At 41.3% G+C, this 27990-nt stretch overlaps 1 protein-coding gene and 1 long non-coding RNA gene across 11 annotated transcripts in view; one reads left to right on the top strand and one right to left on the bottom strand.

The window, feature by feature from the left end:
- The first annotated feature begins 29 nt into the window (after positions 1-29).
- Positions 30-26468, top strand: LOC120527900. Its single transcript, XR_005633418.1, has 3 exons — positions 30-3124; positions 5094-5309; positions 26428-26468. It is a non-coding gene; the product is annotated as an uncharacterized LOC120527900 (long non-coding RNA).
- Positions 9905-27990, bottom strand: part of loxl3b (lysyl oxidase-like 3b) — a 150336-nt gene continuing 132250 nt past the window's right edge. For all 10 annotated transcript variants that reach the window (XM_039751831.1, XM_039751830.1, XM_039751829.1 and 7 more), the window contains 4 exons: positions 22822-22937; positions 20869-21005; positions 12778-12889; positions 9905-11366 (listed from right to left, as the gene is read on the bottom strand). In XM_039751831.1, the coding sequence (XP_039607765.1) occupies positions 11290-11366; positions 12778-12889; positions 20869-21005; positions 22822-22937 (442 nt within the window). In that variant the 3' untranslated portion in view covers positions 9905-11289. The remainder of the gene's footprint in view (positions 11367-12777; positions 12890-20868; positions 21006-22821; positions 22938-27990) is intronic.

Raw genomic sequence — 27990 nt, 5'->3', positions numbered from 1 at the left:
TTCATGCTGTAGTAGCCCTGCACTTCCGGGCCGGACAGACACACACCCAGACAGACACTTCCACGTGTAGACATTTCGTTTTCTGTTTCCTCACAGGTGAAGCTCTTACCCCGACTCCATCTCTCACTTCAGGCCGGACAGACAACCACAAACACACTTCCACGTGCAGACGTTTACATACAAGACTGATTCATTTGTTTGTTGATTAAAGTTGGTCTTTGCAAAGAAACATTAAAAGTGGGCTAACTGCTGATATCATGTGTTCATTGTTTTCACCAAGTCTAAGAAAATCAAAGCTATTGGGAAGGTTGTAAGGCCCAGTGTCTAGGATGTCGAGCTGAGAACCTTTACATTTCAGCTTCTTGTACTGTAAAACACCATACAGCACTACATCTGCCATTTTTCCCTCCAGCTATACAAATCTGGAGGCAGATTGGCTTCTGACTTGTACTAAGCAACTTCCAGCAAACGTGCATTGTAAATATGAGCTCAGTTTTCCTCCATCCTTTTCCTGAACCTCTATTTCCAGTAGAGCAGTGGGGCTTTTGTCTCCGAAGTGAAGTGAAGATTATTTTGGTTTGTGGTGCATCACATGTGTTGGCCTTTGTAACTTTCATTATTCTTAAAAATTCCTTCCAGAGTATGAGCAGTTAAACCCCTCAGTACTTAGTTTTTATGTCAGTTTTTGCCGTGATATTTTAATAAAAGTAACAACACATAGGTGTAAATGGCTTTGATTTAGTTCATTAGTGGTTGTCACTCTCGCCTTTTGACAATCGTTTTCTTTAAAATAAGGAGAAAGGTGGAAAATTGAGAGACCCTTGTGCACTAAAAGTCATGTCAATAGTATTCGTCGTTCTGGGTTTTGTTAAGTACGCTATACCATACTATTTTCTACACCTGCGTAATCTTGTGCAGGGCATAAGGAAGAACAATCCCTGGGCAGGGTGCCAGTCTAACACAGAGTGGACACATGCACAAACCCCACACGGGCTGGGATCAATTTAGTAATGGCAGCCCACCTAACCTGCGTGTCTCTGGACTGTGGGAGGAAAGTGGAGCACCTAGAAGAAACCCACAGGGGCAGCATGTAAACTCCATACAAGGAGGACACGGGACATGGACCCTGGCTTTGGCCGCCTTACTGCCTGGGATCAGTGCTGCCAACCTTACCGCCCTGAAGTAAGTGTTGTTATTAATTCCTGAGATGGCAGATGGAGATTAACAGTGAGCTGTATGATTAAGTAAGGAGAGTTGAAATGCCAGTAACAGTGGCATTAAGTTAAAACACTGATTGCAAGAAATTGTTGCGCCCTTCGAAGCTCAAGTTCTTCCAGGACCTGGAGTACCCACTTCAGGAACAGAGGGGCAGTAATGAGCTTGAGCCTATCCTGGCAGCACCTGACACAAGATAGGAGTTAACCCTGCATGGCATCATACTCCATTGCTTGCAACTCTCATGCACACATTGACCTGCCAGTTAATGTAGCTTGGGGGTCTTGGGATGTTTGATCAAACTAGTAGTGCACCAGGACAAAGCAGCGCAGACATGGACTCTCGAGCACTGTCTTTAGAATTCTGAAGCAGGACAAGAGCTACTGAGCCACAGGGTACCCACGCATCACTGTTACTGTATTTGTATGCATCTCAACTTGTATTAACTGTGTTGGCTTCGTAAGATACTTCTAGGGCTATACATGCACACGATCACTTTGTCATCTTTAAATCTTACATGTTGTGATAAAGGCGTCATTTCATTGTATTTTTTTTAACAATGCTCACGCCACTTTTGCAATACATCTAATTTCAATGGTTTGTTCTTTTTGAATCACACAAAACGAAAGAATGGAATACTTGCTAGTTGTTAGTCTTCCAATTTCAGTGGACGACTTAATCCATACAGCAGGTTGTGCTCGTCTTTTATCCCAAATAAGAACATTATTTTGTTAAACAGGCCCCATTTATTTTGCTTCTGTATTTTTACCCAGGTATACAAGGAACGCTTGGTCATCATGTTCACCTTCATTTCTTAACCTTTTGTGTTAATAACGAAGAATAATTGACTGTCACTGGTTCAGTAGGGTACCTTGTAACTGCCAAAGTTAACACACGTAATCACTGAATGAGGTTACTGGACGGGCTGAAGAGACTCTTATGTGACCAGCCTGTTGTGATGGAGGGCATAATTAAAGTTGGGAAGTCGAGCACAGGGCTCTTGGGGCTGTAGGTTGTAATAAATAATAAAGACCAGCAACATTGTGGTAAACGTACTCCTTGAAATATTCAAGTGCAGGGTCATTTATGCAAAAAAGTTTACAAACGAACTACAAGAAAGTTCACATTTTAAAATGCCTTTTCTTGAAATAACCAACTCTGTCGTCGGTGTCGTGCTGTTCTCCTTATGGCGAGTGATTTGCAAGGCTCAGTACGTGCGTAGCTGCCACTTCTGAACTTGAGCAACGGGTATGTTTTCAGGTCCTCCAATCCACCGAGATTACTCAGCGCCTCAAGTGCCTTGCTGGGATAGCACTTTGTGATCACATGGATGTGCCCGGCACAGTCGCCTCCACCCTGAAAAACCACTGAGCTGGCGCTGCTTGTGCTCTTTTTGTGATCTGTTGTTTACTATTAATTGTAACATGCATCTTTTGTACAGTTTTTAAAGGTAAACTTTGTACAATTATAACTGAACTGTTATTACATCGAATAAAATATTGAAACATTTTGTAGTGATATAATGAGTTTTTTGTTTTTTTTTCTTTCATTCTAAAAGTTTGCCTGTAACAGTTGATTATTTATAATGTAAAAGCTTCAGGTTGTAAACTTCTTACCTGGCACTCTTCCAGTGCCCTAAAGCTCATTAACAGAAACGTCGTGTTGATGTGGAGACACCTTTGGTTTTGTTTTTTTTTTTTTGTTCCTATTTATTTTTTAATTCTGAAATGCCGTGTTCACAAGATGATTATCCTATGATGTGTTTTCATCTTTCCCATGTTAGGTCTTTGAGATCACTTTCTGTTTAGCGTCCATCGACAGTACCTGCCTGCATGTGGCCCACCAGTGTGAGTGTCAGCCTGACATCAGCAGGATCTCAGGGCAGAAACCCACTGCTACGTGACCACAGGTAGGTGGAAAAAAATGGATGGTTTAGAGTGCGGTGACATGTTTATAGGGGTATCTTATCAATATGCTGCGGGCAAGTATTAGTTTCATTTATTTACTTCTGTGAGTGTAGAGCTAACGTTTGTGGTGATGCATTTTATTTCCAACAGCTGGTGCACCGTAAACTTCAATACTGCTGCTCTGGCAGAGTTTGCATTACAGTGAAGAAGTAGCTTGATAAAAAACATTCTGCTTGCCAGTATTGTTGTGTTAAAATGAGATGTTCTAGTACACTACAAATTAGGTCTGTCTCTCCAGCTGATCCATGCTGACTTTAGCATTCTGCTTACATGCTGGTCACATGTGGCTGCAGTTTTGGCAGGACCCTCTGTGTGCCCCCTTCTGATCGGTGTGGCAAGCAGCTTCGGCCGGTACCCAGCCTGTACGCCCAGGAGGACCGGGAGAGGGTAGCCACCCTAGTTGGTATGGGGACCACAGGATCAGTGCATGGAAGCTCAACCCTACAGGGGCCCATGGTCACCACCAGGGGGCGCCCAGCTGCCTGTAAAGCCCTGGACGTCAGCACTTCTGCCACACCCAGAGGTGTTGGGGGAAGTTCATCAGGAGGCACCTGGCGCACATCCGGGTGAACATAAAAGGGGCCGCCTCCCTCCATTCATCGGGTAGACGAGGACGAAGGAGAGGCATTTGTGACAGAGGCCTGGACTTAAGGGTGATTGGTGGGTTGTGCGCACTTGTAGATAGAGACATGCACAATAAACGCGTGTTTGGGTTTGAACCATCGGCGTCTGCCTGTCTGTGCACATCGGCTGCAGCTCATTTCTGTATGAGGCACTCTGTGAGCAAAAGTAAGTTACTAGAATTCAAACGAGGTTAAGTGGTGAGACGCATCACAGGATTTTGAACGAGCTTTTATTTGAAAAAAGCATTCATACATGTGGTTGTTTATGAAAGTCTGGTAAATTCTTAAGAAAACAGCAAGTTAATGTTGAAATGGCAGACTCCATTGAGGTAGCCCATCTGCATCAGTGTGTTTAAACAGTATCCGAATTCTGAACCACCCAGAGCTAAGGCTCCCCGGATCGGAGTATTCCCAATCTTACTGTTATTACATTAAAAAAGATGGAATTGAGTTTTATTTTTTGAGGTATAATAGGTTGCCTCATTTTTGCCTTTTGGGATATGATTTTAACCTGAACTTAAGTAATGAACTTTAATAGTACTAGGGTGTTGTACCATGTTAGCCATTATGAATGTAGAGAGAAGCCAAGCAAAATGAGACCAACAGCCCACATCTCGCCTGAAGAAGGGCCTGAGTTGCCTCAAAAGCTTGCATGTTGTCATCTTTTTAGTTAGCCAATAAAAGGTGTCATTTTGCTTGACTTCTCACTACTTCAGTTACTAGTAAATAGTTTCATTAATGATTACTTAATAACTCTTTAATAAAAAAAGCATTATCATTGGCAGTATATTACAGGATTCATTCCGATTACCTCACATTTTTACTTGTTAGACATTAGAGAGACACTCCTGCAGCCATTGTCATGTTCTCATTGTCGTATCCATTTGGCAAACTTGGCCACCATACAGGTGCCCACTGATGCTCTTGTCTGTCGTTGGCGTCCAGCTTAGAACGTCAGTGTCTCTTTAATGATGAGGCAGAGGCAAACCTAGTTAGTCGTATCCTACTAGATACAGTAAAGGCTTCACCGTCTGGAAGGAAGAGCGGGTTCAACAGATCAGGAACGAATATCCTGGGGTGGAGGAGATACAAGAGCAAGACCTGAGGCATGCGTGTGCTCAAGGAAGGCTGCTGTAAGGAGTGAGCAATATTTAAGTCATTGGAAATGAAGGGGAAACTCTGCAGACTGGCTGTTTGTGATGTCCTGCTGTAGGAGGAGATGTGATGGCATAAAAGGTTAAATGGAAGTGTAGAAATCAAAGGTGGCCTCCTTTCCCCTTATGATTAGGTACAAATGACCATTGCCCGCTGGGCTTCATTCTATTAGAAGACTTGCCCAGTGGGAGAGCACAGAAGACCAATGTTGGAGGGCAGCGGTGTGGATGCCAAGAGATCCGGCAGGCTGTCCTCACAGATGGAAAGTGGGCTGAACTGAAGGAAGGAAACATCCCGAGACCACAGAACTGGCGTGACATGAATCATCTTCCATTGCCACTTGAAGTTTGTAAGTAGTGCACAGTAAAGGCGTTCTGTTATTTGGAAACGAATCCTGCAAATTCCTAAAGTGTTGTGCGTGCTCTCTGGTCTCTTCAGTTTCATGCGATTGTGGATGGTTGAAACGTTCCTAAAATTTTTATTGGCATTTCAGCTTCCAGTGCAAAGCAAACAGATGTGTTCAAGTTAATGAATGAGCTATTTTGGCAAGATGTTACGTAGACACCAAATGCGTGGAAAACATTTCCGCAGGCCACCACAAGTACACAGGCAAACGGAGAAGTTGCAGTCACCTCTGGGTGAAATTCCTGGGGTTTAGGAAAAATGTGCTTTCTTTTATTTAGAATGGGGGGAGGTCATACTGACTGGAAAAACTCTTAGGTGGACCTACTTGTGCCACGTCTGGGTGTGATGTTAAATACCTGCAGGGTTTGTACAGGAGCATTAGGAGAGTGTGTCCCGTAAGTCACGAATAACCCTTAAAATCGCAAAGCAGCACCTCAGCTTACTTACAGATTTCATTCTCTTCAGTTTTCTTTCCTTGAATCTGAAAATTCTAAAGCAGCCGGGCATGGCGTCTGTCCAGCAGGGCCATGAAGTCTAAAGACGCCCTATGTGATTATTTTTAAAACTGCCTGAGGCTCCTAAGAGATTTCTAGAAGGCAGCGTGTTAGGTGGCCACTGGCTCATACTTTAAAGATGGTTGTCTGACCAAAATGCACGGGCACTGCTGCTTACCGCTCTTGTTTTTCATGGACTTGACAGTAAAAATGTGCTTCCAGTTATAGCAGCTTTCTGGAGACGTACTAATGTGTGCTCAGGTCGCACGGTTTGCACCGTTACTGCAGTAATCCAGTGCAGCGGGCACAAGGCAGAAAGCAGTCCTGAAAGGGAGGAATCCACGATTAGATATGTAGCTTGACTTAGATTTGTGTGTGCATTTAAAAAATTAAAATATGTTGAAGTTTTCCTTTATTAACAAGTTAGATGAACAAAAAAGAAAATAAATAAAAAACACAGTTGGAGAAAAATAGTGCTTTTAATACAAACATGACTTCATTTTCTGATTGATCCTTTGTAGGGTCGTGGGGAGCGTCTGCCTGCTCCAGCAACACAAGGAACACAGCAGGAATGTGCCAGCATTTTAATAATTACGTATTTTGTATACGAGAGGAAACTGGAGTACAGCGAGAGTACAAGTGATGTGGCCGGGGCCTGAGCTCAAGTGTACGTCATGCCACTTTTTACACGAATGGACCAATATGGCGGCTGGGGACAAGTGTGTGTGTGTGTGGTCAGAGGTCAAAACCACGTCAATCTGAGGGAAAAAAAATGACACTTTGTGTGTTTACTTAATAAACCTGCTAATTCAAAGGAGTGTGCAGTAAAGTGTAGGCAGGCTACTCGGAGGCGTACTACCTGTGGACAAAAGTCAGTGTATGAAGCCTGCTAAAATGTGAGCTGCTATTTTCTTTTAAATTTCATAGTTTACATTAATTTTCTTTAGGAATTTATGTACTTAAGTAATGCAGTTTTTTATAAATTAAAATATATATATATGCAGTTAAAAAACGGTGTCTACACGAAATGGTTACAAACGTGAAAATAAACACTTTAGACTACATTCATTTTCATATCTGCCTGGGTCTTGCGATTGCACACACACACACACACACACACACACATTGCTAAATGGATCTCAAGTCGTGTTTTGATTGTGCTATTTTAAAAGAAGTCTGATGGCGCTCGCCACCTCGCTGCCAGTCTCTCTCTCCAGCGCTCTTGCACTCCTGTGGCTCATTTTTGACGGCGGTTTTAGCACTTAAGCTAAGCTTTTTCTCAGAGTTAAGACAGATTGTAGTTTTATATCAGCAGTGTGGCCAACCATAAAGACAAATATATAGAGTCGTATTCTAATCTGAATTTTGCGATGTTTTCTTTTTATGGATTTATGCATTGTCTCGATATATTTATTCTGTGATGAAGATGAAGTTACTGTATTGCTGTCTTGCTGTTAGATTTTCTTATAGGCCCAGCTGTTTTGTTCTGGTTTTGCATGGCGGTGACCTCGTCATTTTATCTGCGGTGTGATTGTTAGTTTGGTAATCCAGTGTCGCTGTCTCCTGTGACTTAATCTTGCTCTCTACATTTCAGAGTGCAGCCTGAATCAACAGTGAGGCTTGTGACACATCTTCAGGCTGATGCCATCGGTCAACAGAATTCCTTTTCTTAGTTTTTCTTTTCTCATGCACAGTACATGTGCCGACTTGTGACTCTGTTTGGCCGCATGTCAGTCTCAAAGTGTGCAGGTCACACCGGATGTGGTGACCACCAGTGGCTCTGCTTGATTGGGTTGCGGTGGGTCGCCTAACCTTTCAGCAGAGCTGCACCATATGTTTCTCTGTTTCTAACTGAGCTTGTTTCACCAAGGGGGCCCCCGTCAATCACGCTAGTTACACAAAGGGGGTCTTCAATGATTGTAAAAAGGTCTGTGCAGGTGGAATTGCATAAGAATTAGCCATGCGGAGCAGCGCCGATGAGAACAGACACTAAAGGCCCTCCAAGAGTCAGAAAACCTATGAGACCTTGTGAAGTAATAATACTAACAACAACAGACGTCATTACCGCGGCTAGCTTTGGCTGTTTTTTAGAACATTATTATCCTACTACAGTACAGTATTTGTTTTCCTCCGGTCCTCAGCCGTCCGGCAGCCATAAGTCATCACATGACCGTACATGCATTTTAAAACCATTTCAACGAAAACCATGTCGCTCTAAATCAGATGTGTGTGTGGCTTTGTACGAGTCCACTTCCTGCGTACTCCGCCCATGTTGATCGCTGTTAACAGAAACGTATCCTGTAGTGCCAAGAATGGGTACCAAAATGTGCGTTTCTTCCAAGTTCCTTTTGTTGTCCTAAGCAGACCTTGCTGTCTCTTCAAAGTGGACATTTAAAAGAATACTCCACCCAAAGATGAATATTTTTAATATGTTACTTGAGGTCTTCTATTCAGATGCTTGGGGGTGTTTGAGTGTGTTTTTCAATGACGAGACCATTTTCTGTAACAATATTCTGGTAAAAAATTGTGTTTGGGACATTGTCAGCTGACAACCGGGTGACTTGTCACTTAAAGAGTAATGGGGGGATTTTAGATTATTATTGTTTTTTAAAGGACATTTTTTGGTATGTTTTACTGTTACTCAGCATTTGCCTAGATCAGGGGTGCCCAATGCGTCGATCGCGATCAACCGGTAAATCGCAAAGGTAGTGCAGGTAGATCGCGTGGCATTCAAAATTTTTTTTTTAAATGTTAGTCTATAATATATCCTCCCTATGGCATTTGCCACTTGATTGACATACAGGGCGGCCAGTCTGAGATCTTCTTTCTTCTAACACGCTGGTCATCCCACACGCGCGATCAAACGTGCGAGCTACTGCAAAACTCCGACTATCTAAGTGATCTAGTTAGCCTTCCAATTTATATCAACTAAAGAAGGGATTTAAAAAAAAAAAAATGTTTATGGGCTGGATGTGGAATTGGAAGATTTTTTTTCTCACAATGTCACAATCGAAGTGCGTTTGTCTGATCTGTCAATCTATCATTGCTATTCCAAAGAAGGAAAATGTGCAAAGGCACTTTCGAACTGTTCATCAAAACTACGAAACTGACTTCCTTCCAATAAGCGATCTGAGAAAGAGAAAAGAGAGGGAACTAAAATCACAGGTAATATGACAGCCGTCATTTTTCACTCGGCTGAATTCAAAAGCAAAGGCAGACACATCGAAGCATCGTGCCGGGTGAGTCACTCGATCATTAAGCATAAGAAGTCCTTCCAAGAGCGACCTCCTTGACTGCATTATTCGGCTCTACTTATTTATGCGAGTCAGCCATTTCCCACATGAAGATTATTAAATCCAAATACAGTAGTGGCCATAAATGTATTGAATTGTTATTGTGCCATAAAGGTTATTCAGTTATGCAAGGTATGACAACATATATTTGATGTATAAAGTATACTCCGTATGTATATACTGTATGTAATGTAGGTAGATCATTTCGACCTGGTCATTTTAAAAGTAGCTCGCAAGCCGAAAAAGTGCGGGCAACCCTGGTCTAGATGCCTGTTGTATTAGAAACGTTCTTATCTCTGTTCTCCATGAAAACGTGAGATTAAAAGGTTTCTCGGCCATCACTACAAGCTCCTGTCCATAGAGGTAAGTATTGTGAACGTTACTGGGGCTCGTGTATAAAGACTGACTGCTCTTTTTATCTTTAGCCAAGGCACAAGTTGTTAATTCTTTTTAGTAGTTCTGCTGTGTATTTGAGAGCGAGTTTGTTGTTTTATAGACTTATCTATTTATTGAACTTTAAATGTCTTCTAGCGATAATTAAAGTATTATCTAACTCTGTATTCTAACTAATGGGCATGGCATTAATTAAAATTAATAAAGTGTGCTTCACTTATGAACACAATTTGGCAAATTAATGCATACTCATCGTTTAAATTGTGATAAAATGTCTTCCTTTCTGGGGAAACAACTGAATGGGTTCAGTGTAGGTGTATTTGAGTTAGTAAAATAATAGCATATGCCATTAAAGTAAATCATTTTACATTTATTTATTTATTTTACATTTTTCTCCCTGTTTGAATACACAGATGTTGTAAAATACAACAAACTTTGATATCAGATGTATCAAATATGATACATATGACACGTGGGATTCCATGAGCACCATACTGTAGTGAGCAATAAAGAAATCTCTTTAGTATCTGAAAACCCACATGCATTCAAGTGGACTCGCCCGGTTCAAACAGTAAAACTGCTGCAGATACCATTATATACTGTACTTTGCCACTTTGGTCTTCAAACAAATGACAAAAGTGCAGAAATACATTTATGGAAATGCTTAGAATGTAAACCGAGTTTTAGAACTGTATTACTAATTAATCAAATAGAATGTAAACTGCAATTGAGATACATTTGTGAGCCCACATCTGCAACTGATTTACGTAGTTTATTGATAAACAATACATTTTTTGTAGATTTAATTGGTAAAAAAATATAAAACAAATTGTCATGAAATTTAAAGTGTTCAGAGAAGAAAATGTCAAGCCGCCGACACCCTGCCAGTCCACAGAAGAAGCTCGAGGGTCTGTGATTTTGTGGTCTAGTTTGCTCGGGTTGCTCTGTTCATGGTAAGCCACACTCCACTCCACTCCACTCACTGCTCCCTGTCTGGAAGGCATCTTCATCTCCTCAAGTTGGGACCTCACTCCCCAGCCAGAATATTTACACTCGCAGATCGCTCTAAATCGCCTACCAGAGTTCATTTATGTAATGCCAACATAACTTGGCTGCCCACCAAGACCGTTCGGAGCAGCGTACACAATGGGCATTGCCCCTCTGGGCAGAAGTACATTTACTGTGCTCAAATGGCCTCCCAGTTCTAACTTCTAACGCACACATTTTCCCATTTGGCACCACTCAATTGGTAGAATGCCCACTATGCCATCACTTTAAAGGGTTTTACTTGGAGTGCTAATTGTTCAGTTTTGCTGTTTTTCTAATACACGGCCATTTTGAGCAATGCCTGGTAGAAAATGTCCTATTACAGCCACAATGACATTCTGTCTTCTCCTTATCATCTACATATTTTGCATATCCAAAGCTGCAGGTGCTAAAGAAATGGAATATTTTTTTTTTTTTTACTACAAGGTTTCTAAATATTTAGCTATAGTCTACATTTATAAACAGTGTGTAGCTCAAACATTTGATATGAATTTAAAACACCAGAACAGAAAGTTGACTTTGTTTTTATGTGCTTCACACTGTTACAGTTTTTCCTTTCTTTCAAACCATTCAGAAAAACAAAACCCGTTTGTGAGATTGGCTGATGGAAATTTAGGCTGAAAGGCCCCGGAGCGAGTGCTGTTCAGCCAACTGTAGCCATCTTTACAGTCTCACCGAAGGTCCACCTTAGGGTCCATTATGAAGAGATCTGGTTGTTCAGCTGCCCAGGGTACTGTTCAAATCTCTTCTCCGCTTCATCACTAAAAGCATCACCTAAGAAGGGAAAAAAGTCCATCAGATGTCCAGTCCCTGGATGAATCCTGATTTGGAGCACACCTTCTCAAGGTGCTTTACAGATCATCTTGTCAAAGATAAAGAACAATATAAAATACAGTAGAACAAATTTGGAAAGCCACCAAAGTCTAAAATGAACTACAGGATTCGCTGAGAGTCGACAAAAGTGAGCATAAGCAAAGGAGTCAATCGGAGCCTAAAACAAAGGAATAATATTGGAGTAGCGGATTAGGAGGGCACATGCTGAACAGGAGATCCAAACAGTGAGCAGTGAGGCTTTGGAAATGTGACAAGTTATGAGTTGGAAGATGGTGGGTATTTGGCAGACTGGTAACAGATAAAGCGACTCCAGTATTTACAGTTTCTTGTATAATTAAATGCAAGTAAAATGCATCATTGTAATACAACTAAATTTTGTGTGCCACAGGTCCGTCTTATTCAAGGAAGGAAATAATGTATAGGATGATGATGTGGTTGATGTTACACCCTAAGGGCTCTCTAGAGCTCCAAACACAATTCCAGAGCTCAGCAGTATGCGATGGCTGCCCCTAAGGAAACCCCTTTTTAACTTCTTATTTTTTGCAGTCTATGCTATGTTAGTAAAATTAAACCGGGCTGAGGTAGAAGCAGCCTTCACATCAACATTTGTATGATCTCGTGACGATGAAAGTTGTTTACAGGCTCGGGCACACACATTAGAAAGAGCTCCACTAAATCCACCATGCTAGCTGGCAGTCCAGTGATGCCCAATGTTAAGTATCACATTTATTTTGTTGGAAATAGAAAATATTGTTTATGAAAGAGGACTGTACTCGGACATCAAGCCGAGTTTCTGTAACCAAGTGCTCCATGATGTTTCACCCCTGACAAATTGTACTGAAGAATTAAAGCCATTAAACCAGATGTGCAGTTCATTGAACCCAAGAACAAAACACTAAAGAATCGACTTGCACCGTGTGTATCCAAATCTCAGGTACTTTAGGAGCGTGCGTGGCAACCCATTACATGGTCGCTCTAGAAATGTCACATACTGTGTGTCCCCCCCATGGCTTTTAGGTTTAATTTACGTGGAAACAGTCACTAAATTTCAGAAAATGGCAGTGTGAGATTGTGATTAAAAATGACAACTTTCCTAGGGGACTTCTGGGGAAAAATGAATTCCTTGGTTAGAAAAACCCCAAAATACACAGAGAGAGTACTGTACTGTACTGTTAAAAAAATAAATTCAAAAGGAATCGAGAAACACCACAAAAAACTTAAAATACCAATTCATTGTAGTAGAAGACTTTAAATGACATAACTTAACTGTGGCCTGTCCAAATGAGGTGTGGTGGTTTTATTTAACGTAATGTTTCCAAGATTGACCACAATGCTAAATAAGCCGCCTTACCAATATGGCAGTTATGCAGCCACACTCTGTGTCCATCGTATTTGCAGTTGCACTTCATGGCATTGTTGGTGAAATCACTTTCTGCTACTTCATAATGAGGGTTAATAACAACCTGCACAAGAAAGTAATGAAAAAAAAAAACAGCATTTGAATAAACAAAATGTAAGAATAGACCACTGCAGTATTTATCATTTTTGGTCTAATCACACAAACATCTTTTCTTGTTATGTCACTAGCGTTCTGCTGCAGGCTCTTCTGTTTTGCCCTCCCCATTGAGTCCCTAACAGCACCGTGCTGTGGCTAGTGGAACTGTTCAGTACTTGGAGCCTGGAGCCACTGCATCACTTTTATTTCTGTACATATGCATTTGCCCAGAGGGGACTGGGCGGTCTCTTGGTCTGGAATCCCTACAGATTTTTTTTTTTTTTCTCCAGCCGTCTGGAGGTTTTTTTTTGTTTTTTCTGTTCACCCTGGCCAACGGACCTTACTTATTCTATGTTAATTAATGTTGACTTATTTTTATTTTTTATTGTGTCTTCTATTTTTCTATTACTCATTTTGTAAAGCACTTTGAGCTACATTTTTTTATGAAAATGTGCTATATAAATAAATGTTGTTGTTCTTACATCAATAAATGTTTGCCAAATGTAGTCCTTTAAGTTCAGTACACTGTAGACATTGGGACGCAAGTTGCTAAAGTAACAAACTGTGATGCAGTGGGCAGGAGGCTGCTGTGACCATCACAGGACACACACTCAGACTTCAGAGGTCATAATTAACTGTGACATATTTGGTGTGTGGAAGGAGACCCCCACAGGCCAGAGCAGAGCATGTACTGGTGGTCTCCTGGATGTAAGCCCTGTGCCTCTAATGCAGGGGTGGGTGGGCAAACCTTTTGGCTCAGGGGCCACATTGACTTTTAAAATTTGACAGACGGGCTGGGCCAGCCCTAGATGCATACATATCAAACATAAAAAGGGCATTACAGTGTTAATATTTACATTCACTTTTAGTAGGAACAGTGTTTTTTTTTTTTTTTACCAGTGCATCAAAGTCTGGTGTTAGTTTTGTTGTGGCAATTCTCAGAACAGATCTGAGGTGTTCATCGCTCAACTGGGATCTGTGGGGTGCTTTGCTGATGTTCATCACACTAAAAGTCTGTTCACACACGTGCGTAGAGCCAAACAACACCAGCATCCTCTGCGCTATCTTCTGGATGTTTGGAAATTTGGCTGCGCTTAATGAAACATAAAACTCATCCAGTTTAAGAGAGTTGAACTTTTCCTTTAAGACGGTGTCACATTGGAGATCAATCAGTTCCAATAGCAACTCCTGTGGAGCCGGCTCAGGGTCTTGTGTGAAGGGACATGACACCAGCTGAAGTGACTTGTAAATTTTTCCAAAATCAGAGAACCGACGGCAGAATTCTCCATGCAGGTTGTCCAGTGAATTCCTGTATTTTTCCACAGGTCGAGGGGCTTCTTTCAGCGTAGCCAGTGTGGGGAAATGAACGAATGAGTTGTTTGACATTTGCTTTGAGAATAAAGCTAGCTTGGTTTTGAAGGCTCTTACGTTTGTGTACATTTCATGCAGAAAACTGATCTTTCCCTTGTAGCCTAACGTTCAACTCATTCATGTGTGTCAGTATGTCCACAGCAAAAGCTAAATCACAAAGTTAAGTCACTCTGCTCAGGAAAATCGTCGACTTTCTCAAGTAGCTCCAAAAATTAGATAATCTCCTGTTTGAGCTCCCACACTCGTCGACATACTTTCCCCAAACTTAACCAGCGGACATTGGAGTGGTAAAACAAGTCCTGGGGCCTCATGTATAAACGGTCCGTATGCACAGAAATGTTACGCAAGAACTTTTCCACATTCAAATTGCGATGTATAAAACCTACACTTGGTGTAAAGCCCCACACTTTTCCATGGTACCTCATACCTTGTCGTACGCAAATTCTCCGTTCGGTTTTGCAGACAGGCGGCACCCGGCGTCAAAGCAATGCTACTGTTCCTGTGTGGTTACTCTTTATTTTCCTGACGCGGCTTTATAAATACACTGACACTGACCGCATGTTGTTTATTAGTGTAATGCATCTGATTGTAATTAACTTGTAACAATATAATGGTTCAGGGAACAGCCATAGTGTTCCAAATACCATAACTGCTTTAGCGTTGTTACTCTCACTGCACCTTCTTCTTCTTTTAGCTGCTCCCATTAGGAGTTGCCACAGCGGATCATCTTTTTCCGTATTACTCTCACTGCACCACTCGGAGTATTTATATCACTGTATCTGAGTGTGAATCACAGCAGCAACTGATTGGAAAGAGAATTATCGGTATACAGCTTCAAGCACACGCTACCTCAGCCACGGCAAAACGTTTCAAAGCCTTTCCTGTACAGACCTCGCGGTTCAGAAACAGTTTCATCCCAAGAACTTTAAACGCACTTAATCAATTGCACCTTGTAGAACTGTTTGTAGTTTTAAGTACAATCACCCCACTGTAAACTTGCACTACAGTTATAATATTGCACAACCTGAGCCACTTTATAAAGCGCGTATTTACATATCATGACGATATCATTTTTAAGATGAAATTCAGCAAAATATGTTTATTATATTATACAGATAAAACTTAAACTTCATTTAAATAATCTATATTCTTCACTGGGACTGGCGTGAAGGATAGAATAATTAAACATGTATCTACGAAGGTATTTCAATGTTCTTTAAACGTTTTGAAGAATCGGCACTCTAAGCTTACAGATGGCTTAACTTCTATTACAGAGCTGATTGTGTGGCGATCGGTTACTTGGAAAAAGAAAAGCAAGAACTGCATGGGCGGCCACGTCAATACATATTGAATATAAAACAGAAAGAGAAAATAACAACACAGCTAAAAATACAGCAACAAATTTCAGTAAAAGTTAAATGCTTGTGTCATGAGAACGAGGCGGCTATGCAGTGTCTCCAACGGATGTGGCCATCCACCGTGCATAAGCTACCATATTGACATTGGTGGGCGAAGGAGCCACCGATTCTTCCTCTGCCCATGGCCACCACAAGCCTAGAGCCGCCCATGAGTACTGCAGCAACAAATAATTTCATTGAAGGTCGCACACAATCACTGCGCCGTGAAACCCATGTTTAATAACGTGCTTTAACTATCATCATAAAAATGATATCACTTATACATCACAGTATTTTAGTTATTCAGAGAGCTGTAATATCATGAATGTAATGGACTCTGTGTCCTGTCGGAGGAAGAGAGCCGGTTTAAAAGGCAAGTAGTGATTCACACACACACAGAGCACATAGAAGATCAAATACAAAACAAAGCATTTAACGTGCTACTTTAATTATTTGAGAATCTGGTTAATTAAACGATTTTAAAATAAAGTTTATGATGTTCTACTTTAATGACAAAATAAACTACGTGATTAAAGTGGAAATGTCGAGATTGAAGTTGACATTTCATGGTTTTTCCTCACTATGTGCCTTTTTTTTTCTCTGTACCCTAATAAGCTTTCATATGACACTCAGACAGTGGGCTACAACTCGCCTTTTCACGGCGACTTTGATATGCGACTTCTTTTTTATTTCCGGCACTGTGCGATTTTGTGAACGTGAGCTTTCAAGTTTCTCCAACACGCTATGTCACTCGATCAACTTCCTTTTGTTGATTATACCATGGTTTAATTAAACAAATAGTATGTTTTTCCTTTGCCTCCACTTGGTATTCGCTGAAATTCTTATATTTTCCCCCGTGCTTTTCCCATTGTCTTTTCACAGAAGGCTGAGCTTAAGGGTGATTTATATTGATTTGCATATTCAAAGGGACGTAATTCTGGGAGGAGTTGGGGCGTTACATAAAGCGCGTGCATAATCGTTACTTTTCACGCTGACTGGGATTTATGTAGTGGAAGAACATGGAAGTTGGAGTACGCACAGATTCCTGCATCTGGATTTTTCTGTGCGTAAGCACATTTCGGCTTTTGTGCTTACGTCATGTTATAGTGCGAATTCTACGCACGGCGTTATACATGAGGCCCCTGGTGATCAGTGTCAATTTCTTCAAGAAACTTAATAAACTGACGATGCTGAAATCCCCACGCTCGAATAAAGTTAATGACTTTTACAAATGGCTTCACTACGTAGTCAAGCTGCAATACGGATTTACACAGTGCTTCCTGGTGGATTAGGCAGTGTAAGAAAATTACCTCCTGCTCAGGGATGTCCTCCTTCACCCTCTAATGCATTCTTTTGAGCAACCCGACATTTTTTCCAGTCAGATTTGGCGATCCATCTGTGGTAACGCTAACAAGCGTACTTCAAGGTAGATTGTGCCTATTGACCCCCGACACGCTGTCATACAAGTCCTCTCCCCGCGTTTTCCCCTTAGGGATTCCATGGCCAAAAACTCCTCCGTTATCTCAAAGTTGTCATTAATCCCTCTGATAAAAATTAAAAGATGAGCGGTGTCCTTTATGTCATTACTCTCGTCCAGTGCCAAAGAATATAATGTAAATGACTCCGCTTTTTTGTTTAACTTGCTAGCTAAGTCTTTGTCAATTAGCTCAACAGGCAAGTCACTGTCCTATGTGATAAGCTAATTTTTTCAAATTTGTTCTTGCTCTCAGGACACAAGATACCTGCTGTCTCCACCATGCACTCTTGGAGAAACTCCCCTTCGGAGAAAGGCTTGCTGGTCTTTGCTAATTTGAATGCCAGCACATAACTTGCCTTCGTGCTCGATTCTTGGATGGCAGTTTGTCAGATAAAGATGTTTTGCTGAGCCTGCAAACTAGCTGCCAACCTCTGAGCGGTAGCCGTTCGTTCTTGAGTCGAATGGTTGTTAGCATAATTAGCATGCTTGGTGGAAAAGTGACGGCTGATGTTGTATTCTTTTAAAACTGCAACAGTTTCTTGGCAAATAAGACATACAGTCTTTGATCGGACTTCAGTGAAAAAGTATTTAGTTGTCCAATCCTTATTAAACACTCGGCATTCACTGTCGACTTTTCTTTTGCCCACTTATTGTTGCAGATGGGTTCAGAGCAGTAGCAGAGTAATAACAGAGAGTAACCCGGGCTCCGCAAAATCAAGTCAATGTATCACTGTGCCTAATGCGCCACCTGGTGGAACGCCAGGCATTACAGGACAAGGTCAAATGAATGCAGTCATAATTATGATTTGATTTGGGCAATTCTGTACCAATCTTCAGCAGGCCAGATTAAAGACCAAGGGGCCAGATGTGGCCCGCGGGCCCTAGTTTGCCCACCCCTGCTCCAAGGGCTAGTTTATACTTCACCCTCAGGACGCATACATGCACACATCATGGCTACCACATGTTCGTTTGACGCGTCCTCTGATCAGGTCTTCAGAAATTTACGCAACGCATGCGCAAGTTTCAGTCCCAGAAAAAAGTCGGGGAGTGCATTGTGATGAAACTTGGAATGTGACGTCAGAGTCTCTGTTTACTATCTACCTGTGACAGAAAGCCACTTTGAGGATCCTACGAGATTGATGTGCGCGCGTCAATGTTTCATGAATGGTTCGATGTGGTGAAGCAAAATGTCGATATACAAATGCATTCGTGGTGCTTTTATATTCAAGCATCGCATATTCCCGATCGTAATGACACGATATATTTTAAAAGTCTCAAAACTGCATCAGAATATACGGCAGTGTATTTGAGCCACAGAGAAAAAAAAACGAAGGACATGGTGAGAAGGTGTATTTTGTGATTAAAGTGGATATTTCAACTTTAATCTCGAAATGTCTACTTTAACGTTGTGGTTTATTTTATCATTAAAGTAGACCATCGTAAACGTCACCTTAAAACCAACCCAGTTGTTAATCGCTATGTGCTTCTGGGACTTCCTCAGACCTATCCGCAGCAATTGCCACACAGAACATGATATTCCAGCTCTCTGCACAGTTAAGAGTCCTTAAATTTATATTTGATATCACTTTCATGATGAAATGCATTAAAGTATGTATGTTACATTTTACAGATAAATCGTTAGAAATTCTTTTAAATAATGAATACTGATAATAATTACACATGTTGTGGCGGCACGGTCTGCCTCGCAGGGAGTCATGTCCTTTGTGTTCCCTGCATGGAGTTTGCATGTTTTCCTGGTGGGTTTCCACAGTGTGCTCCAGCTTCCTTCCAAAGACATGAAGGTTTGGGGATTTAACGATGTTGCAATGCCACTAGTGTATGTGAGTGCTTGTATTCACCTTGCGATGAGCTGATGCCCCCTCCAGGGATTGTTTCTGTCTCGCGCCTGATGCTTGCAGGAATGTGTGCATCCCTGGATTGATGGATTTAATTTTTAAACATCCATCCTTTTCAGAGATATTGCGGCAAGGTGTCCTCGGAGTTTAATGGATGTTTCAGGCAATTCACAACACTGCGAAGCTGAACCTGTTCACACCGTGATGATATCTCATACTGCCACCTGGTGGAATCTTCAAGATTTCCGTAAACGCACAAGTATGAACAGTACAACGCTTGCGTAGCAGTAGTGTCCGCTGGAGCATGAGCTGCATGAAGTATAAACCTGGCCTAAGTGTGTTTTACTAACATCTTCTTCATTATTTGCTATGCTTGTCTGAAAAGTTTGTGGGGGAAAAATTCTTAAAGTGTCTCCCTTTGTTTTGGTGGTGATTATGATGATAGTACATGCCTGTTCCTTAAAATTCTTTTTCCCAGCTCAAAACAGAAAAGTGACTATACATGTCTATATTAATCAATCAATCAATTAATCCAGTTCTCAAGGGAAGGATCACGGGATAAGTATATTAATATTGTACCAAATTCATGTTAACTTTAAAAACTCAATTGGGGGGAAAAGAAAATTCAAAAGTGAACATAGTGGACTAAGTGCATTTTGGAAATGAGCTTTTTAATTGTGTTTTTAGATGACTCTACAATGTTATTTGCAAATGGTGAGCACTGCGCATACATGACGTTTTCTTGCACACAACATGAGTGGAGAGTTACAGTACAGTTTAGGTTCTCACTGCAGCACTGTTTCTGTTTGGCTGTTTGGACAGACATTTTTAATGTGTTTACTGTGCAAGATTCTGTGTAAAGTGGTTTTAAGAACTAATCAGCATCTTTTAATGTGACAGTAACATCTGCCTCGGGGACAAGAAGAAAGACTGATTGTGTCACCTTGTGTTGGGATCCTCTTAGCACAAAGACACAGTAAGGAGGTCATTAAGTTTCACGCCCCACTGTTTCTCCTTTCTAGTCAGATTTGTAGAACAATACAGCAATCTGGATGAGAATAGGCCATTCAGGCAACAAAGCTCGCCAATCCTACATACTAAATTCTTCTAAAATAACATCAAGTTGAATTTTGAAAGTCCTAAATTGCCCTGTGTGTGTGTGTGTGTGTGTGTGTGTGTGTGTGTGCGCGCGCACCCTGCAGTGGGCTGGCGCCCTGCCCGGAGTTTATTTCCTGCCGTGCACCCTGTGTTGGATGAGATTGGCTCCTGCTGCCCCCCGTGACCCTGTAGTTCGGATATAGCGGGTTGGATGATGGATGAGCTTTGAAAGAACCTAACTTCCTACTGTCTACCTCTCTACTTGGTAGTTTATTCCAAGTGTCTTATGGTTCTCTGTGTAAAAAAAACAAACAAAAAAAACCTCCCATTGCGGGTGTAAAATTTACCCTTAGAAAGTTTCCAGCTGTGATCCAAACTCCCAAATCCCCCATGTTTGTTGTTGCTTTAATAAATTTGCATTAAGAAGAAGCAACAGGATGTGTTTGTGTGTTTTTTCAGTATTTTGGCAGTTCACTAACCATTGCAATTAAAGTTTGAATATATAAGGAATTTTTAGTTTTAGTTTTTAGGGAATGCTTTTTGCCTGAATGGGTAGTGTAGCTCACAGTCGGGCCTTCTTTGTTTTGGCAGGCTATTGTCAAGACAGGGTGACCTAGAAATGGTGAGTTTTAAATGGTCAAGATTTAACTGATTTTGGGTTGTCGTTCTTCTTGATTCGGTCTATCGATGGAACAGTATTATCTGCTGTTACTCAAATTAAATACCTGTGCCCTTGCCTCCTCCTTACCTGTAGAATATAGTTTCCTGGTTTCACATCGCTAATATCAATCCACTGGCAGTCAATGTCATGGCGGTATAAATCCCAGCAGCCAACAGTGATGCCCTGTTCCCCAAAGTTTGCACATTCGTACCTCTTGGCAATGCCTGCAGAATAAACAAACGTGAAATATTGCAAAACATTATTAGGCCAAACTGTAAGAATAAAACCTCTATTTTCCATACCAACATTTTCTGTTATAGTGTCAAGACACTCCTAGCAGCACAAGAGGCAAAGCAGGAACAAAGCTTGGACAAGATGGAGGTCCATCGCAGAGACCACTCTCACACACAGCTAGATACACCAGGTCAGTTTAATGTCCATCTCAAGTTAGTCTGAGATGCATGTCCTGAAAATGTTGGAAAAGCTGGACATGGATATGAGTATGATGTGCATACACCACAGTAGACTTATTTGACATCTTGATGCTGGAGAATAAAGTAAAGCCTTGTCAAATTGTGACACCGTAGTGTGTCTAGAACACGTCTTGCTTGAAAAACGTGGAGATGGATTTAGAAAAGGGTGTTGGCTGTCTTAGATGACTGCAACAAACTATTGCATATACAATGAAATAACTGGGTACGCAGATTCTTTTCAGTTAAGTCTGCACGAGTAGTCAAGACTAGATTGGGTCACGTGATCAGTCACTTGGTTTGTGTGACTTGTAGTCGGTACAATCTCATGAACAGCCAAACGAAAAGCCTTATTGTGAGCCTTCATTTGTTTGCCAGTCCATTCATCTATTGTTGCTATGTTAACGCCATGGTATGGCAGAAGCTCCATTGCCCAAATATATTGGGGGAGCATCATTAAGATGGTCAACTCAGTAGCTCATGGGAAAACAACTTCACGGAAAAAGCCCATAACTGGTGAAAAGGGAGTTCAAGTAGGCCATGATGGACTTGTTCAGCAACAGTGTTAACTTTCGCTTCCAGTCTGTTAATATTGTTTATTTCTAGGTGTGTTACCATTTTAAGATCTTCACTAAGCTTTTCTTATGAAAATACACTCAGAGCAATGATGTTAAAGTGTGCTAACACTGAGGGTTCAGCACTGGGGTCTCTCCTGTTTATGTTGTATGTAAGTGAATATCTGACATCTTGGATTCACCTCATTGCTGGGCAAGTCATTGAGAAGGCTAACAGAGTGTCAGCTTAGCCCAATGTGTGTAGTAGAGTACAAGTCAAATTTATAGGTAGGCTATTGAATTCACTTGGGTCATTGGGAGTACTGTGTTTAGTTTTGGCTTCCATGTGACCAAAAAAAATAAATAAATATAACAGTCCAGAGAAGATTTTTATAGATTTTATAGAAGATATTTATTACATCAGTGTGTTCTTGATGCATTGGTAATGTGGCTGATCCTCTGACATAACAGCGTAAATCTGCACATCTAAGTGCTCTTGTGGGAAGAGGATTTTGGAACTTCCGTTACAGCCGCTGAGGAGTCTAGCTAGGTTTGTTAAAACCTTGAAAATGATGTTTTCAATTGTTTAAAAATGACATCAACTGTCCACGACGGCTGTTTTCCATCCTTAGATAGTAAAGTATGCAGCAGGCCTACAGTGCCATTTCTGGCCTTTCTATGCATGTGTGATTCTGATTTGGCCAGTGTGTTGTTCTACTGCAGTTCTTTTAGAAATTGCCAACTCTTTCCATAGGCAAAGCACGTCGGCTACCCTCACTAAAGGAATTGTGATGTATCTTGATTGATTGTGTCCTTTCTCAGAATAACTATAAAGTAATGGACAGAACATAATTTGGAAAGCTTACCATTCATAAATGACACTTCTACCAGATTTTATATTTTAGTGTCATTTTGCTTTACACCCAGGAAAACATGTAGAAATGAGTCAGTAGTTGTTGGCCACACCGTGTCATGCTGTATCATCACAGAACGGGTCCATTCAGACACAAACCCACCTTCCTGACACTCCGTGTCTTCGAGGCAGAAACTAGCCTTGTGCCCTTCTGCCACTTTGGTACCATTAAGAGACAGTAAATCGTAGTAAGTGAAGATGTCCATGCTGTGGTAATGCCTAAAAAAGCACAAACAGGAAGCCCACATATGAGAATGCTCTTGGCTGGTTTTCCTCAAAACACACATGATACACAAGGAATAAACAGAAAAGGCTACACTGTTTAAAAATATTTTAGGCAGTGTTCCTGGAAAAACTGCACATCCTTTAATTATAATCTTTGAAGCAGCACTGAAGCTTGCTGACGATTTATTTCCAGGACTTGTGTATTTTTTAAGGGTGAAGCCCTTAGGTGTTTTAATATGCCGCATATGATTCAGCAATATACCCTTAAAATATATGATCTAGAAAAGCATTAACAGCAAAAATCATAAAACCTATAGGACAAAAAAAACCCCAAAATAATATCAATGAAAATACCTGCCAGTTATTATAATAATTACAAAATCATAAGAAATGCACTGTAAAATGAAAGAGGTGCTAGCAAAGCAAAATGCATTCCTTGCCCACAGATGACGTACTGCAAACATGAACAGCGCTGCACAGATTTCTAGAACAAACATTGAGGTCTTTGGGTTTGGATGTCAAGGAGTGGGCGGACGGCCGTCTGGCTCAGTGTCTGTTGACTCTCCGTTAGAGCTGACCATGGACAGAGAGCTTTATTTCTTCCAGGGATGCTGCTGACTTGAGTTTTTCTCTTCCTCTCCTCCATTGTCAACTGGCCGTAGTTCAATCATAATGTTAACAGACACATATTGTTGGATTACGTTTTGAGTTTTGCTTTTTAAAATGTTAAAATGAAGAAAAAGCTTCATGGGAAACATATCATTGTTAGGATTTGTCATCCTAAAACAAGTCGTCCGAGATTCTGCTGATTAGGTGTCTCTCATCTCTTAATGTGTTCGGTAGGACAATAGAAATGTTGTAAGGAATAGCTTATAAAGGGGCAATGCCAGACTCCAAGTCACAATGTAATGTGCTTCCATCAGAAAACCTTTTCATAAGGCATCACTATATTACAAGAACAAGTCAAATTTAAATTTACAAAAAAACTATAATCCAAGAAATTAACTCTGACAAAATTTTGATTCCTTTAATTGTTCTCAAGCATCAAGTCCTTTGCTTAAAGTCTTCACTTAAGGTGGTCTGTGCTTGGACACTTGATAATGTGTGCTGTGCCTTCTTTACCAAAATCAGTCTGACATTGCAATTGGTATGGCGCTGTGCCTACATACACAGGAAATGTCAAGTAAAGCAGAATGATACAAATTTAATACTACAGGTTGAGTATCCCTAACACGAAATGCCTGGGACCAAAATGAACTTGTTGACAGATCATGAATATATCGGCCAACCTTCACTCCATCATGCCCGCTGCACTGGAAGTCATTACATCCAGTTTTTGCATGGTTTGGATGTACAGTAATCCCTCCTCAATTGCGTGGGTTTCGTTCCAGAACCCCCCGCGATAGGTGAAAATCCGTGAAGTAGAAACCATATGTTTGTATGGTTATTTTTATATATTTTAAGCCCTTATAAACTCCCCCACACTGTTAACCTTATTAGAGCCCTCTAGACATGAAATAACACCCTTTAGTCAAAAGTTTAAACTGTGCTCCATGACAAGACAGAGATGACAGTTCTTTCTCACAATTAAAAGAATGCAAACATATCTTCCTCTTCAAAGAATGCGTGTCCGGAGCAGAGGATGTCAGAGAGGGAGTGCGAGAGAAAAGCAAACAATCAAAAATCAATACGTGCTTTTGGGGTTTTAAGTATGCCGAAGCACCGAGATAAAGCGGCATTTTTTACAGGAGCGTCCGTATCCTCTAGGCAAACAGCCCCTCTGCTTACACCCCCTCCGTCAGGCAGAGAGAGTGACGGAGAGAGACAGAGAAAAGCAAACAATCAAAACACCGCGTGGGAAGCATATTGTATATTATTGAAGAGTTTTATTTAATATGTAATACATGCTCTGATTGGGTAGCTTCTAAGCCATCCGCCAATAGCGTCCCTTGTATGAAATCAACTGGGCAAACCAACTGAGGAAGCATGTACCATAAATTAAAAGACCCATTGTCCGCAGAAATCCGCGAACCAGTGAAAAATCCGTGATGCTGTATATATTTAGGTATGCTTTCATTTAAAATCTGCGATGGAGTGAAGCCACGAAAGTCGAAGCGCGATATAGCGAGGGATCACTGTACATACAGTTAGGTCCATAAATATTTGGACAGAGACAACTTTTTTCTAATTTTGGTTCTGTACATTATCACAATGAATTTTAAATGAAACAACTCGGATGCAGTTGAAGTGCAGACTTTCAGCTTTAATTCAGTGGGGTGAACGAAACGATTGCATAAAAATGTGAGGCAACTAAAGCATTTTTTTACAGTTTTTCTCGATTGGTTTGGCTCATTTCTTGAAACCGAGATGACATTCTCAAAATAACATGGACAGATCTCCAAACCACCTTGCAAATGTTCACAACAGAATGGCATTTCTCATTGATTTCATCAAATTGCAAATGCCTTAGTACATGTCTCAAGTGTCTCAGTGCATCTTTGCAAATGGTTAAGTACAAGTAGCCTGCAGTTAGCACAATAAGCCCACATTTAGCACATTTTCCAAATAAATAGATCTTGCTGATCTAAACTGATTAGTTGATTCTCAGTCTAATGGTTGTTCTCTCCAAAACATGTCAGCATGATTTCATCGTGTAAGTCATCATATGCACAATAGTCTGTTCAATTGTCAAAATTAGTCAAGAACATAATACCATGAACACCATATATGAATTTCTTGGAACATTTGATAAATTCATGACAGTAATTGACAATCAGGTGAAATTAGAACTTGACCAACGAAGGAGGAGTTTCCCACATCTCAGATGACCAACCAAACAGTTTGTTTAGTTACCTGACAGGTGCTGTCTATTGTTGTGAATGCTGCCAAACGTGTATATATAGAGCTTGGCTAGGGCCAGTACCATTTGAACATGGAGGTACCTCACCAAGTAAATCAAGAAGGGCAACCTCCTGCTCGAGGAAGAAGAAGAAGAGGAGGAGGAGGAGGAGGAAGAAGAGGAAGAAGAAGAAGAGGCGGAGGAGGAGGAGTGAGGATGCGTGGTGGTGGAATAGGGGGAAGAGGCCGAGGAGCACGAAGACACCATGCTGTCCCGGATGAGATTCGGGCCACAATTGTAGACCATGTGGTTAACCATCGCCTGACAATGGCAGAGGCTGGGCCGAGTGCAGCCTAATGTGCCTCGCTCTACTGTCTCCTCCATCATCCAAACCTTTCGAGGGAAAACAGGTATGTACTCAGTCAATGATGGAGTCATTACAGTATACAGTACTGTGCATACTGTAAAGCAAGACATGTATAAACTCTTCATTCCGTGTGTGTGTGTGTAGGCCTACAGTACTGTAATATATTACCTCAATGTGATGTTGCAATATGATGTTACAGTACAGTAACTCATTCTGTAACAAATCACGGCATACATTACAATTGTCATACAGTGTTGTCCTTTGACTTCTACGTCTAGGATTGGACGACAACCTCACATGGGTGGCAGAAGAAAACTTCTCAATGAACAACAAGAACAAGAGATCTGTAACATGGTGATTGCAAATAATGCTCTCACTTTGAGACAGATCCGTGATGCAATCCTTCAAGACAATGCCATATTCCAAAATGTCAACTCTATCAGCATCTCCACAATAGACCGGGTATTGAAGAAGCATCAGATGACCATGAAGCAGATTTACAGGGTACCATTTGAGAGGAATTCTGACAGAGTGAAAGAGCTGCGGTACCAGTATGTGCATGTAAGTCAGTTATTGGTTGTCTATTATAGTAACATTACAGTAAGCAGTGGTTCCCAATTTGTTTGGTTTTCAGTATCCTCTTTACCTTTAGAATCCAGCTTTATCTGACTACAGCATTTTGCCTAAAACTGCAACAGTGTTTCTCCCTCTTTGTGTCAAATACTCCCTGCAGTGCCTCTGCATAGGCCTGTACCCCAGGTTTGGAACCACTGGAGTAGTGGCCAGTAGCAGGCTATATTGAACTTGTGGAGGAGAACATAGAACAATCCCATGTAATTTTCTATTTCTGTTGTGTATGACTCCTCTATATGACTGATTTGATTTTTTACTCTATTGTAGAGAATAATGGCATTGGAAGGGAATGAAACATCTCACATCCTTGTATTTGTCGATGAGGCTGGTTTCAACCTGGCCAAGGGCCGCAGACGTGGCGTAACATCATTGGTCAGCGGGCCACGGTGGATGCCCCAGGCCAGCGAGGGGGCAATTTAACAATGTGTGCTGCCATATCTGAGAATGGTGTGGCCACACACATCCCCAGTTTAGGCCCATATAACACTCAAAGCTCCTCATTTTCTTGGACCGTCTTTATACACATCTGGTCCCAGAAAATGAGAGAGGTCTCGAAGGGCCTCACCTACCACACTATGTGATCGTGTGGGACAATGTAAATTTCCACCGTGGGCCGCTCATCAGGGCCTGGTTCACCACCCATCCAAGGATGCTCATGGAGCTACTACCACCATACTCTCCTTTCCTTAATCCCATTGAGGAATTTTTTCCGCTTGGAGGTGGAAAGTCTATGAACATCAGGCTCAAGACCAGAGATCCCTGCTCCATGCAATGGATGCTGCATGTGAGGACATTACAGGGGATCAGTGTAGGGGATGGTTGAGACATTCGCCGTTTCTTCCTCGCTGCATCGCAAGGGAAAATATCCGCTGCGATGTGGATGAGAATCTATGGCCAAACAGAGAGCAGCGTGGATGGCCAGGAGGATGAGGATGGTGGCCAGGAGAGGGACGGTGACGACAACAACCAGTGAAAGTTACCTTAGTTGTGAAACTTTATTTACTGTAAGCCCTACTGTAGGCTAGATATAATTTTTCTTGTTTTTTGTTTGTGTTTATATTTCGTACATGTACAGAATACTGTATACATTTTTATGTACTCTAATGTATGGAAGTTACTTTATGTGTGTCAATAAAAATGATTACAATTTCCTTGGAAGTAGGAGTGCAGTGTGTCTGATGTCAAACTTTGGAGGCTGCTCTTACTGT

This window comes from Polypterus senegalus, chromosome 4 (assembly GCF_016835505.1).
Source record: "Polypterus senegalus isolate Bchr_013 chromosome 4, ASM1683550v1, whole genome shotgun sequence".
Classification (NCBI taxonomy): Eukaryota; Metazoa; Chordata; class Cladistia; order Polypteriformes; family Polypteridae; genus Polypterus; species Polypterus senegalus.
Note: the sequence above shows the minus strand (reverse complement) of the source record. Positions and strands in the feature narration are given on the sequence as shown.